Source organism: Cetorhinus maximus, chromosome 7 (assembly GCF_964194155.1).
Source record: "Cetorhinus maximus chromosome 7, sCetMax3.hap1.1, whole genome shotgun sequence".
Classification (NCBI taxonomy): Eukaryota; Metazoa; Chordata; class Chondrichthyes; order Lamniformes; family Cetorhinidae; genus Cetorhinus; species Cetorhinus maximus.
In genome coordinates this window covers 77,827,274-77,842,198 of record NC_135885.1, presented here as the reverse complement: position 1 = coordinate 77,842,198, position 14,925 = coordinate 77,827,274, and the positions used below count along the sequence as shown (strand labels likewise).

Below are 14,925 nucleotides of genomic sequence, written 5' to 3'. Positions count from 1 at the left end.
TCAGAACATTTAAAGATGGAGATAAGGACTTTAAATTTAAGGCATTGGGGAGGGGAAGCCAATATAAATCAGCAAGGATGGGAAGAATGAGCCAACTGGAGTAAATGTGGGAGAGGATTCATGCATAGAGTTTCGAATATTTTGTAGTTTATGAAAGTTGGAGATTGGGAAGTGAGCAAGAAAAGCTTTAAACCAGTTGAGTCTGGAAATGAAAAAGATACCTTTGAAATTTCAGCATTCAAGGTAGGGAATGTTACAAAGCTGGAAGCAATCAGTCTTTATATTGGGCAGATTATGAGATGTGAAACTCAGGGTAAAATGAATGTCGAGAACAGCTTAGTTCAGCCTGAGGCAGTGGTTGAGGAGAGATTGGAATCCGTGACAAAGAAACAGTGTTTTAACAGTCAAGACACTTACCACTAGAGTTATCATCTTCTTCAAATATCATGATTTTAAAAAGTAGTGACATATTAGTTTAACTATATCTAATACCTAAAGCTCCATCATTAAAAACTAATATTAACTTTTGCTAGGATTTGATTTTCAGCTTTGAAAATGTATGAAATTCAGATCACTGTGAAACTATTGGGTTATCCCAGTAGTCATAGAACCTTAGAATAGTTACTGCACAGAAGAGGCCATTTGGCCTGTCATGCCCAGGTGAGCTCTCTGCAAAAGCAATTTATCTAGTCCCACTCCATCATTGTTTGCCCTGGCCTGCAATTTTTTTTTCACCTTTTTCCCCTTCAGGTGCTTACCCAATTTCCTTTTGAATCAGCCTCCATTTCCTTTTCAGACAGCGTATTCCAGATCGTATCCACTTGCCGCGCAAAAAGGTTTTTCCCCCTGTCGCCTTTGGTTCTTTTGCCAATCACCTTAAACCTGTGTCCTCTGGTTTTCGATCCTACTGCCAATGGGGATAACTTTTCTCTATCCGCACCATGTAGACCCTTCATAATTTTCAAATCTCTTCAATCACTTTGAATTTCCATGGGGTGGGGGGAGTAGTTCCCTCAACCTACTGCCATACTTTTGGAGGAAGAATCACAATAACCCCTGGTGGAATAATATAAACAGATAAAAATGGCAACTCACTCTTTTTCCGGAGGTTCCACTGGCCTTCTGCTGAGATTAAGGCAGAACATCTGGAGAACACTGTGGAAATTCAAGGTTTATATATTTAAGACTCAAAGGTGAGGTACTACACCTGTATTTCAGTACTCCTGTAACTGTAATGCATTTCAGACTTGTCTAATTTTTAGATTTATAACTGCATTCCAATGGTTAATATTTGTGTACTTACATTTATTATCTTTGCAATAGGTAGTATATAGTCTGTCTAGTATCATAAATGTAACTGGTGAATTAAATATGGTAATTTGTGGTGCAAATATAAACGCAGGTTAGAATATTTTATTCATGCGAGAAAACTGTCAGTGAAATTGTCAGTCAATGCAAATAAAGTCACTTCACAAAGAAGGATATTTGTTTTAGCAAATTCACTGCAATTTGAATTGTTATTTCTAACACTTACACAAAAATGCACCTACTTGAATTCATGTAGCTTTGGAAGTGAACTTTTGACATGAACAGAAGTAAATAATTGGTTATACATTACTGGTGACAGGATCAATAAGTGAAGTCACTTAAACTCTGAATAAGATAGCAGCAGATTTTTTTTATATATATATAACCGAGATTAAATGTCGATGCACAGTGACATCCAATGCTTGTCTTGTAGGTAATTATGGAGAAAGTGGCATGGAAGCTTTTAAAGAGATGGCAGCTAAAGAGGGAATCTGCATTGCTCACTCCTACAAAATCTACAGCAATGCTGGGGAGCAGAGCTTTGATAAGCTTTTGAGGAAGCTGCGCAGTCAACTACCAAAGGCGCGAGTTGTGGCTTGCTTTTGTGAGGGCATGACTATAAGAGGGCTGCTGATGTCTATGAGGCGACTTGGATCTATGGGAGAGTTCCAGCTGATTGGCAGGTAAGTGGAAATCTCAGGCTTTACTGAATTTATATTTACATATTGGTGTGGTTCAGGTCAGGATCTCTGGGGCTTTAGGAGTTTGTAAAAATAATGATGACAGCAGCAGACAAAACAGCTCACCTCAGATAGTTCCAAAACTTTGGATGAGGGAGCCAGCTTTAATTTAAATGACTGGTCCAGAGTAGATCAATAAAATCAGATTGATTCCCTCAAATGAAGTGCACTGCTATTTCTCTGCTTTGAGATACATAATATGGTCCAAATGTTATTGTCTTATCAGCTGCCACCATGCATGTCTGCATCATGTAACACCATTATTTGTATTCTACCACTAATGGATATAAATACATTGAGCTATGGGAGAGGATGGGAAGCGGTATTGTTATTGATGAAATATTACCAAGTAGTAGATGTAGGACAAAGAGGGGAAATTTTTCAACAGTTTAGAGAGGTATCAGAGCAACCGGGGGATAACATTGGGTTATTTTAAATATCCCAGGATAGATGGGGATAAAGGTAATGGTCTGCAAATTTGGAAGGGGTTCTCCCAATCTACTGCTGCAATTTAAGTGGGAGAATGATAAAATCCCCAGAGAAGCAGCATAAATGACTATAAATGGCCACTTATGTCATATCACCAGGAATTCTGCTGATCTTCTATGAAAGCTATGGTGGGAGATCAGAAGAACAGGGTAGAAATTTTGAAGGAAGTGGGGAGATATTTTTTCCCCCCCAGGTCAGTATGTTTTTAGCCCAACAAGGAAGTGCTTGATTTAACTTTAGGAAAAATGTGTGACAAATAACTGAATGAGAATTGGAGAACATTAGGTGATACTGACCACAATGTAGGTGCAGTGTGAAAATAAAAAAGAATAATAAATAATCAAAGTGCATTGCTGGATTGGAAAAAAAAGGCAAAGATAATATATTCCAGGAGAAATAGCGGTGAATTTACATTGCATGCCATTGTTACTGTGCAAATTGACCAACAAGTCTAGGAGCTTAAGAGCTATATTGTGAGTTGCGAATCTGCAGAACTGTTGGTCGAATTATGCTACTCCATTGCTTGCTTTACACAAATGACGACTCCTCCTTAGCAACCGTGCTATTTTTAAGAACTTGCAGGGTTTGCACAGTAGATGTCTGTTAAACTTGTCACAGAAAATTAAGGCTCATGACAAGTCCATTTGCAACTTAAAATACTGGACATCAGCAAGTAAATGTAAGCATACAGCAGGTGGAAAAAGGGTTTTTGTGTGATTGAGATCTTTATACCCAGCATGTTAAGCGACAGAGAACTCACTTTATCTCTGGGACTGAATGCTTGCACGTCTTGAGGACAGAGATAGATAGGTTTCTCTGCCACTATGGATACTGGGTAAAGAAATCTCCATTACACAAAAACTGGAAACTGTAATCAATGGGTTGAGAGGTTGGGAATTGGTGGCCCTGAAATTGTTGATGGGAGTGGGTACAGGGAGGGATTGAATCTTGTGGAGGTGGTGGGCTGAAATCATGGGAAGCTGAAAGTGGGGCAGGGACCCACGAGCTCAGGGGAGTGGGAAACTGAAGATTTTGGGCTGGGGGTTAAAAAGAGTTTGGGGATTGGGCTGCTGGGGACAGAGCTTATTTTTATATTTATTCTTGGGCTAGGCCAGCATTTGTTGCCCATGCCTAATTGCCCTTGAGAAGGTGTTGTGACAGAGACTAGTGTCTCAGGAGAGAGATTGTTGAGAATGGTTTCATTTCTTCACCTGTTCATGAGTAGACTCCTGGAAATGCAGTGTATGTATTTCTTTTGGATTTTTAAAGAAGTTTGATAAAATGTCTTTCAGGAGGCTGGTTGCAAAATATTCAGGCATGTAGATTAAGAGGAAATGGAACATCATGGATGCAAAAATAGCTGACTAATAGAAAATAGAGGTTTAGGATAAATCAAAACAGAAAATGCTGGAAGCACGCAATGGGCAAGGCAGCATCCATGGAGAGAGAAACAATTAATGTTTCAGGTCAATGACATTCTGTCCCTCTAACTGCTAAAATGGTATTAGAGACTGCAGCTCTATTAATATTGCCAATTACTGAAATTATTATTTCTCACACATTGTAATGGTTTTGTATTGTAGATAATTATTTTATATTGCTCCTAAGCAACAGGAAACAATATACAAATATTGATGATATTGATGTATAGTTCACACATGCACAACATTGCAATATATAAGGTCTATTTTATTTCATACATTACTTCTGTGGAAAATCAGACTGGTACTGAGCGTTTTTCAGAAACAAAGCCCAGATGTCTATTTGTGGAGATGTCTGCTGATATCAATGGTGCCAATGACTGGCTCCACTGGATATTGTTAGACAGGTAATCCTCAAGGTCAGTCAGACAACCTGCCACAATAACAGATTACAAATCATGTTTGGAAAAAGAGAAAATAATATTCCATTTTTGAAGTCAGTTATATCATAACTTGCCAATTGTGTCAATATGTCAGTTGTGCTAACAGCAGTAATTGAAAATGCTGCTTCATGAGTAAGAGTTGATCTAAATAATTCTCACAACCTTTTTTAAGAGACATGGTTACAATAACAACAATAACTTGCATTTATATCCCACCTTTACTACAGTAAAAATGTCCCAAGGTGCTTCACATGACATTATCAGACAAATTTTGACATTGTGCTACAGTAACAAAAATAGCTCAAAATTTGACACCTAGCCATATAATAATAAATAATATATAGCTAATTTACACATATACTCTTTTCCATAAAATTGTACTCAATGAACAGTTTGTCAAAGAGCTTTCAATGCAATATTTGACTGTTTTATGCCCTGCAATGTAAAGAGACACATGTTCTGACTATTAATGATATTTCCTTTCTGAACAGCCCTCTAGGTTTTCCTGCCTTTTAAAAATAAAACTCAACTTTGTTTTTTTTTTAAAAAATCTCGGCTCCTGTTTGGGAGCTATTTATACAGCCCTACTATAATTGATGAGTAATCTCCCAGCAGAACTTCATTAAATATTGCTTTGTTGTTCTGTAGTGCTCATAAAAATGTAATACTTAAAAGTGGGGCTCTGTTTCCAACCATCCACTGTGGCAGTTGTAAGAAATGGGCAATATATCAGATTAAAATATTTTTACATAAAATTATCATCCTTAAGCATCAATATGGGTGGCCTAAAATTATTTTGCAAAAGTAGTCAAGGTTGTAAGTCTAACAGTACAATAAGAAATAATAGCATCAGATATCATCCCAGCAATCAATGTTTTAACTCTATTGTGTAAACCTGGTGATCATTGGTACACTAGACTCACTTTCTTCTTCAAAGCAAATGTTCTTACCAAACAGATGCAGCTTTGTTGTAGCTCAAGATAAATGCTTATAAACTTACCTTGCCATTGATTTGATGGCAGGTTAACTGCTGTCTGAAATCTTTCTTCTTACACAGCACAGTTTTGAACGTCACATACAACTAATAGAATAACAATTGACTGAGTGTGATGAAAATACCCGCTTTATCACTGCTGGTAGGAGATTAGAGTGCTTCAGAGCTCAGAAAACCCAGTTCTGAGTAAAAGCAAAGGGGAAATCCAATCCTAAATATTTTCTCTGTTTGGCGTTTGCCATGTCACTGTGTGAAATGCAATGGTACAGATACAATTTGCTCTCGTTGTTTCATGCACCCATTCCCGCATGTTCCCCAAAGAAACAGGTTCAGTAAGGCCATTTCTCACCTGCGAAGCAGGAGACCAGCAGTTGAAAATCTGCTAGGTTCTTGTACACCACAGTAACTCCCAGTTCTAAGTTGCCCCATTTTAACTCATTCCACTTTAACGTCAGAATCACAGAGTTTTAACGGCGCAGAAGGAGACCTTTTGGCCCATCATGTCCACACTGGCACTCCAAATGAGCACCTAGTTAACATGGGCCCGTATCCATGTTTTACACCTGGTGTTTCAGCTTAATGTTGTCTTGCATCAGGTCTGAGGTCTGTGACCCAATCGGCGCCACTTTGGAGTGGCCTCTGCCACTCTTTGACAATCTGTCTCACTGTTGACCCACCTGTCCACATCCTTTTCCGCTCCCTGACCCCACCCCCACTGCCTCTCCAGTTTACGACTTACCCGCCTGCAAGTTGAAGCTGCTCTTCCTGCCTCTTGCTGCTCATCTCCAGAGCCTTTGCTCACAACAAGGGTTCAGGTGAGGGAAGCGGCGAGTGGCAGAGGCAGCAGGAGTTTCAGCTTGAGGAAGGGTCTGCAGCGACTGGGTGGGTCAAGTAGCAGGAGAGGCCACAATCCCAGAAGGTTGGCAGTGAGTGGGAGGATCAGGAAGTGGCAGAAGTTGCAAGCCCAGAGGGTCAGCAGTGAGAAAGAGGGTCAGGGAACGGATGTGTGGAACGGATCTAACCCTAACCCTGATGCGGTTGGGAAGGGTCCCTTAATTAATCAGGGGACCATCGTCAGGGGAACAGATAGACATTTCTGCAGCTGCAGACGTGACACCAGGATGGTATGTTGCCTCCCTGGTGCCATGGTCAAGGATGTCACTGAGCGGCTGCGGGATATTCTGAAAGTGGAGGGTGAACAGCCAGAGGTTGTGGTCCATATCAGTACCAACGAGGTTCTGACTTACTGCATTTGCTACCTGAAGCATCTTTCAGCCACGTGTTCAGCTGAGCATTCGAAACAGGCACAAAGTTGTTTAAATAAGCAAATTAGGATCCTATGCGTGTTGTAGTGCTCTAATTACAACTTTCAAGAAGAAATGGGTGAAGCATGCAAATCACACTATCTCTGGGCCTTAAGATGCCTGATTGGTAAGGAAAGTGCTTCTGGAATTTACTGCTAAATGGCCTAGCTTTAATTTTAAGATTATGTAATCTTGTTCAGGGTTCCCCCCCACCAGAAGGAAACAATTTGTCTATATTTACCCTATCGCACCATTTTATTAAACACTTTGATTGGATCACCCCTCAAACTTTTAAACTCAAGGAATTACAAGCCAAGTTTATGCAACCTTTAACCCTTTAAGCCATGGTACTGTGATGAATCTCTGTTGTACCCCCTCTGAGGCAATCTTGCCTGAGGTTCGGTGCACATAACTGAACTTAGTCCTGCTAATTGGGTCTGACCAAGGCTCTGTACTACCAAAACATTGTACGAGGTATAAATCAGAATCTGACCTGACACACCTTGCTCTTGCCTAGTGTATTAGGTTAAAAGTGAAGTTTAAATGTCTGGACTTGCTCATGAAGAACAGATGCTCAGACGAGGTATTGGTGAGCAGCAGTGACTTGCATAACTAAACCGTAATGGGAGTCAGTGTCTTTAGAAAACCAGAAAATAAAATTTACAACAGCAAAGAAATTCTGACAATGAATTAGGAGAAGGTTGGGTCCAGGACAGGCTGAAAAGGAGATGGCAGTTCATCATCTCAGAATATCAATTCCTTCAAAGCGTTCTTAAATATAAGGGGGAATTTTAACCCCTGGCATATCAACCAGCAGAATTCACAGTTCTGCTGCTTGAAAGTTGCTGCAAGAGGTCCATCTTAATGGCCAGGTTTCATTAACATAGACTCAGCCAACTGGCCACCTGAAACAGGCTTTTGGAGACAATTCATCACATTCCAGCTGGTGAATATGGGGCCATGGAAGTTGAACTGCTTTCTTAAAAAAGTGTTATGATGCGCCAGGCTGACCAAATCCACAAGGGAAACTTGGCCACGCTATCATAACAGTTTTGCATAATACCTTTAAGATGTTAAAATTAAATTAAAACATTTATTAACAAAATAAAAGAATTCAAACACAGACATAAGATTAGTTACTTGATATTATAACAAATCCCCAAATTCCTACTTAACTTGACTCCCAGCTACATACCCCTTTTAAGGCAACATTTCAAAATAGATTTTAAATTTAAATAAGCAATTCAATAAGGTTACCACAGCACACACTCAACAATGAGATTGCAAAGGCTTTTAACACAAACACAGCAGACATCTGCATAAGTGGCTAGAGGTTTATCCCCAAGGCTACTTTACATGGTGTACCTCTCAAGATGTTACACGGCCACCCCCCGTATAACCTTCCATCCTTTTTTATGTATGTTTCTCTCTCCCTAATGTGTAAAATCACATTGTTCGACATGTCTTCAGAAATTTACTTTTCCCATAATATAAAAATCTTTCAACTTGTAAATATGGCCTCTTTCCTTTTGGGAAAAATAAACATAATAAGCCAGTCCTATTTATCTTGTTAGTTATAAAGTGGTGTTAGTCTCATATGTCTTTGGGTCCCCTGCTGAGACATGTAGCCACTCAACATCATGTTTAGCACTGGACTGAACAGTGCAATCATTTTAATTAGCAGACAACAATATGCTAGCTTGCTGCCTGCAACATAACAAACAGGCAAAGGTTAATTGCATGCTGAAATCTCCATGCATGTTATCAGTCCTTATATAACTTTTTCCCGTGGAGTTAGTGCCACATTTGTGGGTGTTCTTATTGCAGATACAGCTCCCAAGAAATGGTACTGATGACTATCCAATATTCTCTACATGGCATCTTTCACAGCAAATGAAGGAAATCAGAAGAAAGTTAAATGTTTTGCTCAACTGCCTGCTTATCATTACACAGTTTCAACCTGTCGAAATTGTATCCATCTACATTAATTCCTACTCACTTATCATCCTCATCCCAACTGACCTACACCAGCTGCCTGTCCCCCAATCCATGGTCTCTTCTTCAAATCTCTCCACAGTCATGTACGACCCTCCCTCTGCAATTCCTTCAGCCATACATCCCTTCAATATCTTTCAGTTCTTTGTCTCGAACCCCTTGACATTAATGTCAGTCCCCTCTCTGGAACTCCTTCACTAAATCCCACCACCTCTCTATTTCTCTATCCTCTTTGAAAAGCACCTATTTAGTCTAGACTTCAATTACATTTCCCGACCCATCTCCCATGTCTCAGTGCCTATGACTTATGTGAATTCTTTATAATCCACCTTGGCATGTCTTGCATATTAAATACACTGCATAAAAAGAAGTTATTTCGGTCTTGATAGCACCAAAGCTTATCCAGAGTACACGGCAAAGGAGGGAAAATCTAACTGAAAAGTTAAAAACTTGAGTTGAACACAGCATAAAATATGAATTGAACTCACTTTCAGTGCCCATTGAGACAACTCATATAGCATTCTCTAATATGATAGAATATGTAAGTACAGTGTAGTTAGTGATTAGCAGTTCTTAATTAATTGAATGAAACCTATAAAAGCAGGAAGGGAAAGATTAATACTACAGCGCACCTTGAAGTTTGTGTTGTAAATGGAAGTTGCTTGCTAGAAGTGTGCATGCAATAAAGGTCTTTCACTGAACCTGTAACAATACTGCAACAGCCAATCAAAAGAAGAAAATATGAATGACATAAATAACATAAGGACTTTAAATCTGTACAGTTCAAAATCAATATTTCTTTTTGTTCATAATTTTGTGATTGTGGTCTGTTTTTAATATTTTCCATATCAAGCCTTGAGATAAACTAAGTATGAATGCGAGTCACAAATTAATATATTTTACATACTAGATTCCTGTGTAGAATTTGCTCCTTATGAAACAGTCTTAAAAAACATGTTTTGTTTCATAACAGGCATAGTACATAAAGTGTATATGTTACATTTTTATATTGATAATTCAGTCCTCTACAAGGATAATAAATACTGTGTGTAAATTCATGACAGATTGTGTTCTCTTTAATACTGATGCACCATTCTACAAAGCACTGATTTGTAAACTTCTGATAGATTCAATTTCTCAGTAGATCAATAAAAAAGATAAAGCAGCTGGACCAGCAAATACATTGTTGTTATGATTGAATTTATGGGCTCCAGCAGGAGCAGTTTAATGTCCTGAAATGAAAGGTGAAGGTGGCTGGCAACGTGTTCAAACTACTAAAATGCCGGAGCTTGTCACCTGACAGCACTTAAAGTACAGTCACATTCAATACAGAGAAAATAGAAAAGCAAAGCCTGTCTATACAGCTAACAGCATAGTTCTATTATTTGTTCTATAAGTAATAGATTAGCGTGCTGAACTGATGATATTATCATGCTAGCCTGGCAACTACAATTCAAATGTGGCCCAGATGTCTATTTATAATTCTAACTCAACTTGTTTGTTTTTAATTTGAACAATCATCTGAAGACAAAAATAAAAATACCTGGAAAAACTCAGCAGGTCTGGCAGCATCTGCGGAGAGGAACACAGTTAACGTTTCGAGTCCTCATGACTCTTCAACAGAACTAAGTAAAAATAGAAAAGAAGTGAAATATAAGCTGGTTTAAGGAGGAGGGTCGGGGGGTGGGGGGGGGGGGGGGGGGGCTGCGGGCGCGAGGTGGGACAGGTAGAGCTGGATAGAGGGCCAGTGATAGGTGGAGATAGCCAAAAGATGTCATAGACAAAAGGTCAAAAAGGTGTTGAAGGTGGTGATATTATCTAAGGAATGTGCTAATTAAGGGTAGAAAGCAGGACAAGCAAGGTACAGATAGCCCTAGTGGGGGTGGGGTGGGGGGAAGGGAAGGGATCGAAATAGGCTAAAAGGTAGAGATAAAACAATGGATGGAAATACATTTAAAAATAATGGAAATAGGTGGGAAAAGAAAAATATATATAAATTATTGGAAAAAAAGAGGGGATCGGAAAGGGGGTGGGGATGGAGGAGAGAGTTCATGATCTAAAACCGTCACATCTGTTCTGATAATGCCGCTTTCAAAAACAGTTCCTCTGACATGTCCTCCTTCTTCCTTAACCGAGGTTTTCCACCCACGGTGGTTAACAGGGCCCTCAACCGTGTCCGGCCCATCTCCCGCGCGTCCACCCTCACACCTTCCTCTCCCTCCCAGAACCATGAAAGGGTCCCCCTTGTCCTCACTTATCACCCCGCCAGCCTCCGCATTCAAAGGATCATCCTCCACCATTTCCACCAACTCCAGCATGATGCCACCACCAAACACATCTTCCCTTCACCCTCCCCGGCGGCATTCCGCAGGGATCGTTCCTTCCGGGACACCCTGGTCCACTCCTCCATCACCCCCTACACCTCAACCCCCTCCCACGGCACCTTCCCATGCAACCGCAGAAGGTGCAACACCTGCCCCTCTACTTCCCCGCTCCTCACCGTCCAAGGGCCCAAACACTCCTTTCAAGTGAAGCAGCATTTCACTTGCACTTCCCTCAATTTAGTCTACTGCATTCATGGCTCCCAATGCGGTTTCCTCTACATTGGAGAGACCAAACGCAGACTGGGTGACCGCTTTGCAGAACACCTTTGGTCTGTCCGCAAGCATGACCCAGACCTCCCTGTCGCTTGCCATTTCAACACTCCACCCTGCTCTCATGCCCACATGTCCATCCTTGGCCTGCTGCATTGTTCCAGTGAAGCTCAACGCAAACTGGAGGAACAGCACCTCATCTTCCGACTAGGCACTTTACAGCCTTCCGGACTGAATATTGAGTTCAGCAATTTTAGATCATGAACTCTCTCCTCCATCCCCACCCCTTTTCCGATTCCCCCCCCTTTTTTTCCAATAATTTATATATATTTTTCTTTTCCCACCTATTTCCATTATTTTTAAATGTATTTCCATCCATTGTTTTATCTCTACCTTTTAGCCTATTTCGATCCCTTCCCTTCCCCCCACCCCACCCCCACTAGGGCTATCTGTACCTTGCTTGTCCTGCTTTCTACCCTTAATTAGCACATTCCTTAGATAATATCACCACCTTCAACACCTCTTTGTCCTTTCGTCTATGACATCTTTTGGCTATCTCCACCTATCACTGGCCCTCTATCCAGCTCTACCTGTCCCAACCCCCCTTAAACCAGCTTATATTTCACCTCTTTTCTATTTTACTTAGTTCTGTTGAAGAGTCACACGGACTCGAAATGTTAACTGTGTTCCTCTTCGCAGATGTTGCCAGACCTGCTGAGTTTTTCCAGGTATTTTTATTTTTGATTTCCAGCATCCGCAGTTTTTTGCTTCAATCATCTGAAGAGCTGCCATGAACAGTTAGCTGGCTGCACCCTCAAATTCACAAATCAACAAATGTCAAGACAATTTCTATTTGTGGCAAAGTTAGGGTAGGTTATGGATTGGGTCTTTGCTGCGCTACGCTTGATGATAACAGCAGGAGGCCTGATGATTTTCAGGGATGGGCCTCTTTCACATACAGGAAGTGAATTGCCAGAGCGAATTATCTGCTTATACTCAGCTCACTATTGGGAGGGATGGAAATCGGGTTGACCTGCTTTTTATGAAAGTCAGCCTACAACTTTTAAAGGGGAGGTGGAGTTTTCAGTAGTCATGTGTTACTGAAGTAGCAAGCACAATGACAACAACCAGAGCATCCTGACTTTCATATATTGTTGTGGAGGTCATTGTGGAGAAAGTGAGGAATGGAAGGATGTCTTCTTTCCTTCAGATGGGTAATGTGCACCCATTAGTCAATATTAGTTATTAATAAATAATAGTGGAGAGAGCTAGCTGGAAAGGTCAATACCATTAACATAACTCCTAGCATCTGGGTCCAGTGCAGGAAGCAATTTAACAATCTTCCCAAGATTTCCAAGGTAAGATCCCACTTCAGACATTTTACACAGCCCTTCAACATCAAACCTTAACCCTATCTCAGTCCTAGGACATTGCTGCAGAAGTTCCTCAGGGTAGTGTCCTAGGCCCAGCCAACTTCAGCTGCTTCATCAATGACCTTCCCTCCATCACGAAGTCAGAAATGGGGATGTTCGTTGCTGAATGCATGGTGTTCAGTACCATTCACAACTCCTCAGATAGTGAAGCATGATCATAAGCAGCAAGACTTGGACAACATTCAAGCTTGGGTTAATGAGTGGCAAGTAACCATCATGCCACACAGGTGCCAAGCAATGACCATCTCCAACAAGAGAGAATCTAACCACCTACCCTTGACATTCACCATCATCACTATCACCTTCCCAAGGGTGATTAGGGATGAGCAACCAATACTGGCCTTGTCAGCGATGGTCACATCCCATGAAAGAATAAAGAAAATCGCTAGCAATCCTTCAATTCAACTTCATAAACCTGCCTTGCAATCACTATAGGACACTCCACTACCTCTTCTTAGAGTTAAACCCACACACTCAACACCTGCTACTTGCTGTTGCCTTCTCGATGAGTTAACCCTATTGTTCACAATTGCTGCTCTTTCCTCTTACCATACATATTATGCTAAGCTGCCTTACAAATCTTCGAAACCATTCAAAGGGGCATAAGCTAACCCCCTCCCACTCTTTTGCAGAAGAAACTGATAAGTAATTGGGGAGAAATCTCAAGAATAGGAGAAAGTTCTTCCATGCTACAAACTTTGAATCTAATGGAGAATACTGCTATGGATGTCATTGGCAGAAGGAAGATATGCAGTATTATAGATGGACATTTTCCCTTCTTCTTTACTCTTTGTTTACTAGCTCATGCACTCTCTCACACACAATACTTGGTGCTTTACTGCATTGTTACTCATCTGCTTATCCTTACCATTCTGTGGTATCCTTTGCCTCTTTACCCTTTCTCTAAGTCAGTTAGAACACTCAAGCCTAGCAGTGCATGGAGAGTGAAGCCAATTCTCTGAAAGATGCATTATCACTAATTTGTATCTTTCCAAACACCAATATAGAAATTGCCCTCCTGTCCCCTACAATAATATAAATAATGAGTTAGAGGGGTCAAAGAGTAAAAGTCAGCAGGAGTAGCTGCAAGTGGACAGGACAACCCAGAAAATGACACATTGGAAGTCAACTTGAGTCTTAGCTCTGCTGAAGAGGAACCCACATTTTAAATGACAAATCCTTTCTGTGCACCAGTTATGCTGAATATATTCATCCTGGTAATTACTGCTTCATGTCGGAGGTGGTAGAGGAATCTGCCGCCAACTTGTGTGGAATTTTGACACATGGCATGACACTCTGAAGTTAACTATGGTGTATATGCGCAGTGAATGCTGCAGCTGGTGGTTGGTCTCCCATGTCCTGTTCCCTTATCACCGATGTACTCCCTGACCTACATTGGCAAATTGATTTTAAAATTCTCACACTTGTTTTCAAATCCCTCCATGACCTTGCCCCTTCCTATCTCAGTAAACTCCCCCAGATCCACAACCCTCCAAGATATCTGCACTCCTCTAATTTTGGCCACTTGTGCATCCTGATTTGAATCTCTCCATCATTGGTACTGTGCCTTCAGTAACCTAGGCCCCAAGCTCTGGAATTCCCTCCTTACACCTCTCCACCTCACTTAATTCCTTTCAAACACTCCTTAAGACCCATCTCTTTGACCAAACTTTTAGTCATGTGACCTAATATCTCCTTATGTGGCTCGGTGTCATACTTTGTTTTATAATGCTCTTGTGAAGGGCCTGGAGTGTCTTATTACATTAAAAGTGCTATATAAATATGTTGTTGTTGTAGCATCTCTTCAGGACACTCATATTGGCATGTTGTATGCTGTGGACTCCACTGCTTCCTGGACAGCACTGGACAGCCTACGATACCCAAAAGAATCCAGGCTTCAATCACACCTTAGATTTTCTACAATCTGCATATCAATAGGAGTGTTTAACCTTAACCCAATAACAGGGGCAGTCATACAATGGAAATGCTTTGTCTCCTCTGACAACAAATCGGCAGCCTCACTGCCCTCTCAATTAGTGTCCATTCTGCAGCTAGAAAGCGAAGTTCACCAGACTGAGCTTACAGCCACTGCGTTTTTGCAGTCTACAACTGGATCCTCTCAGCCCCAAGCACCTAGTGGTCTTGAACAGTCTCTGTCTGAGCAACAGCAACCTTCCATCTACCAGACAGAAGCCACTTTCACA

The 14,925-nt window shown here is 40.9% G+C and overlaps 1 protein-coding gene across 1 annotated transcript in view; it reads left to right on the top strand.

Moving 5' to 3' along the window:
- Positions 1 to 14,925, top strand: part of grm5b (glutamate receptor, metabotropic 5b) — a 618,812-nt gene that overhangs the window by 210,335 nt on the left and 393,552 nt on the right. Inside the window, exon 2 of the mRNA XM_078544826.1 lies at positions 1,742 to 1,991. Within this exon, the coding sequence (XP_078400952.1) occupies positions 1,742 to 1,991 (250 nt within the window). The remainder of the gene's footprint in view (positions 1 to 1,741; positions 1,992 to 14,925) is intronic.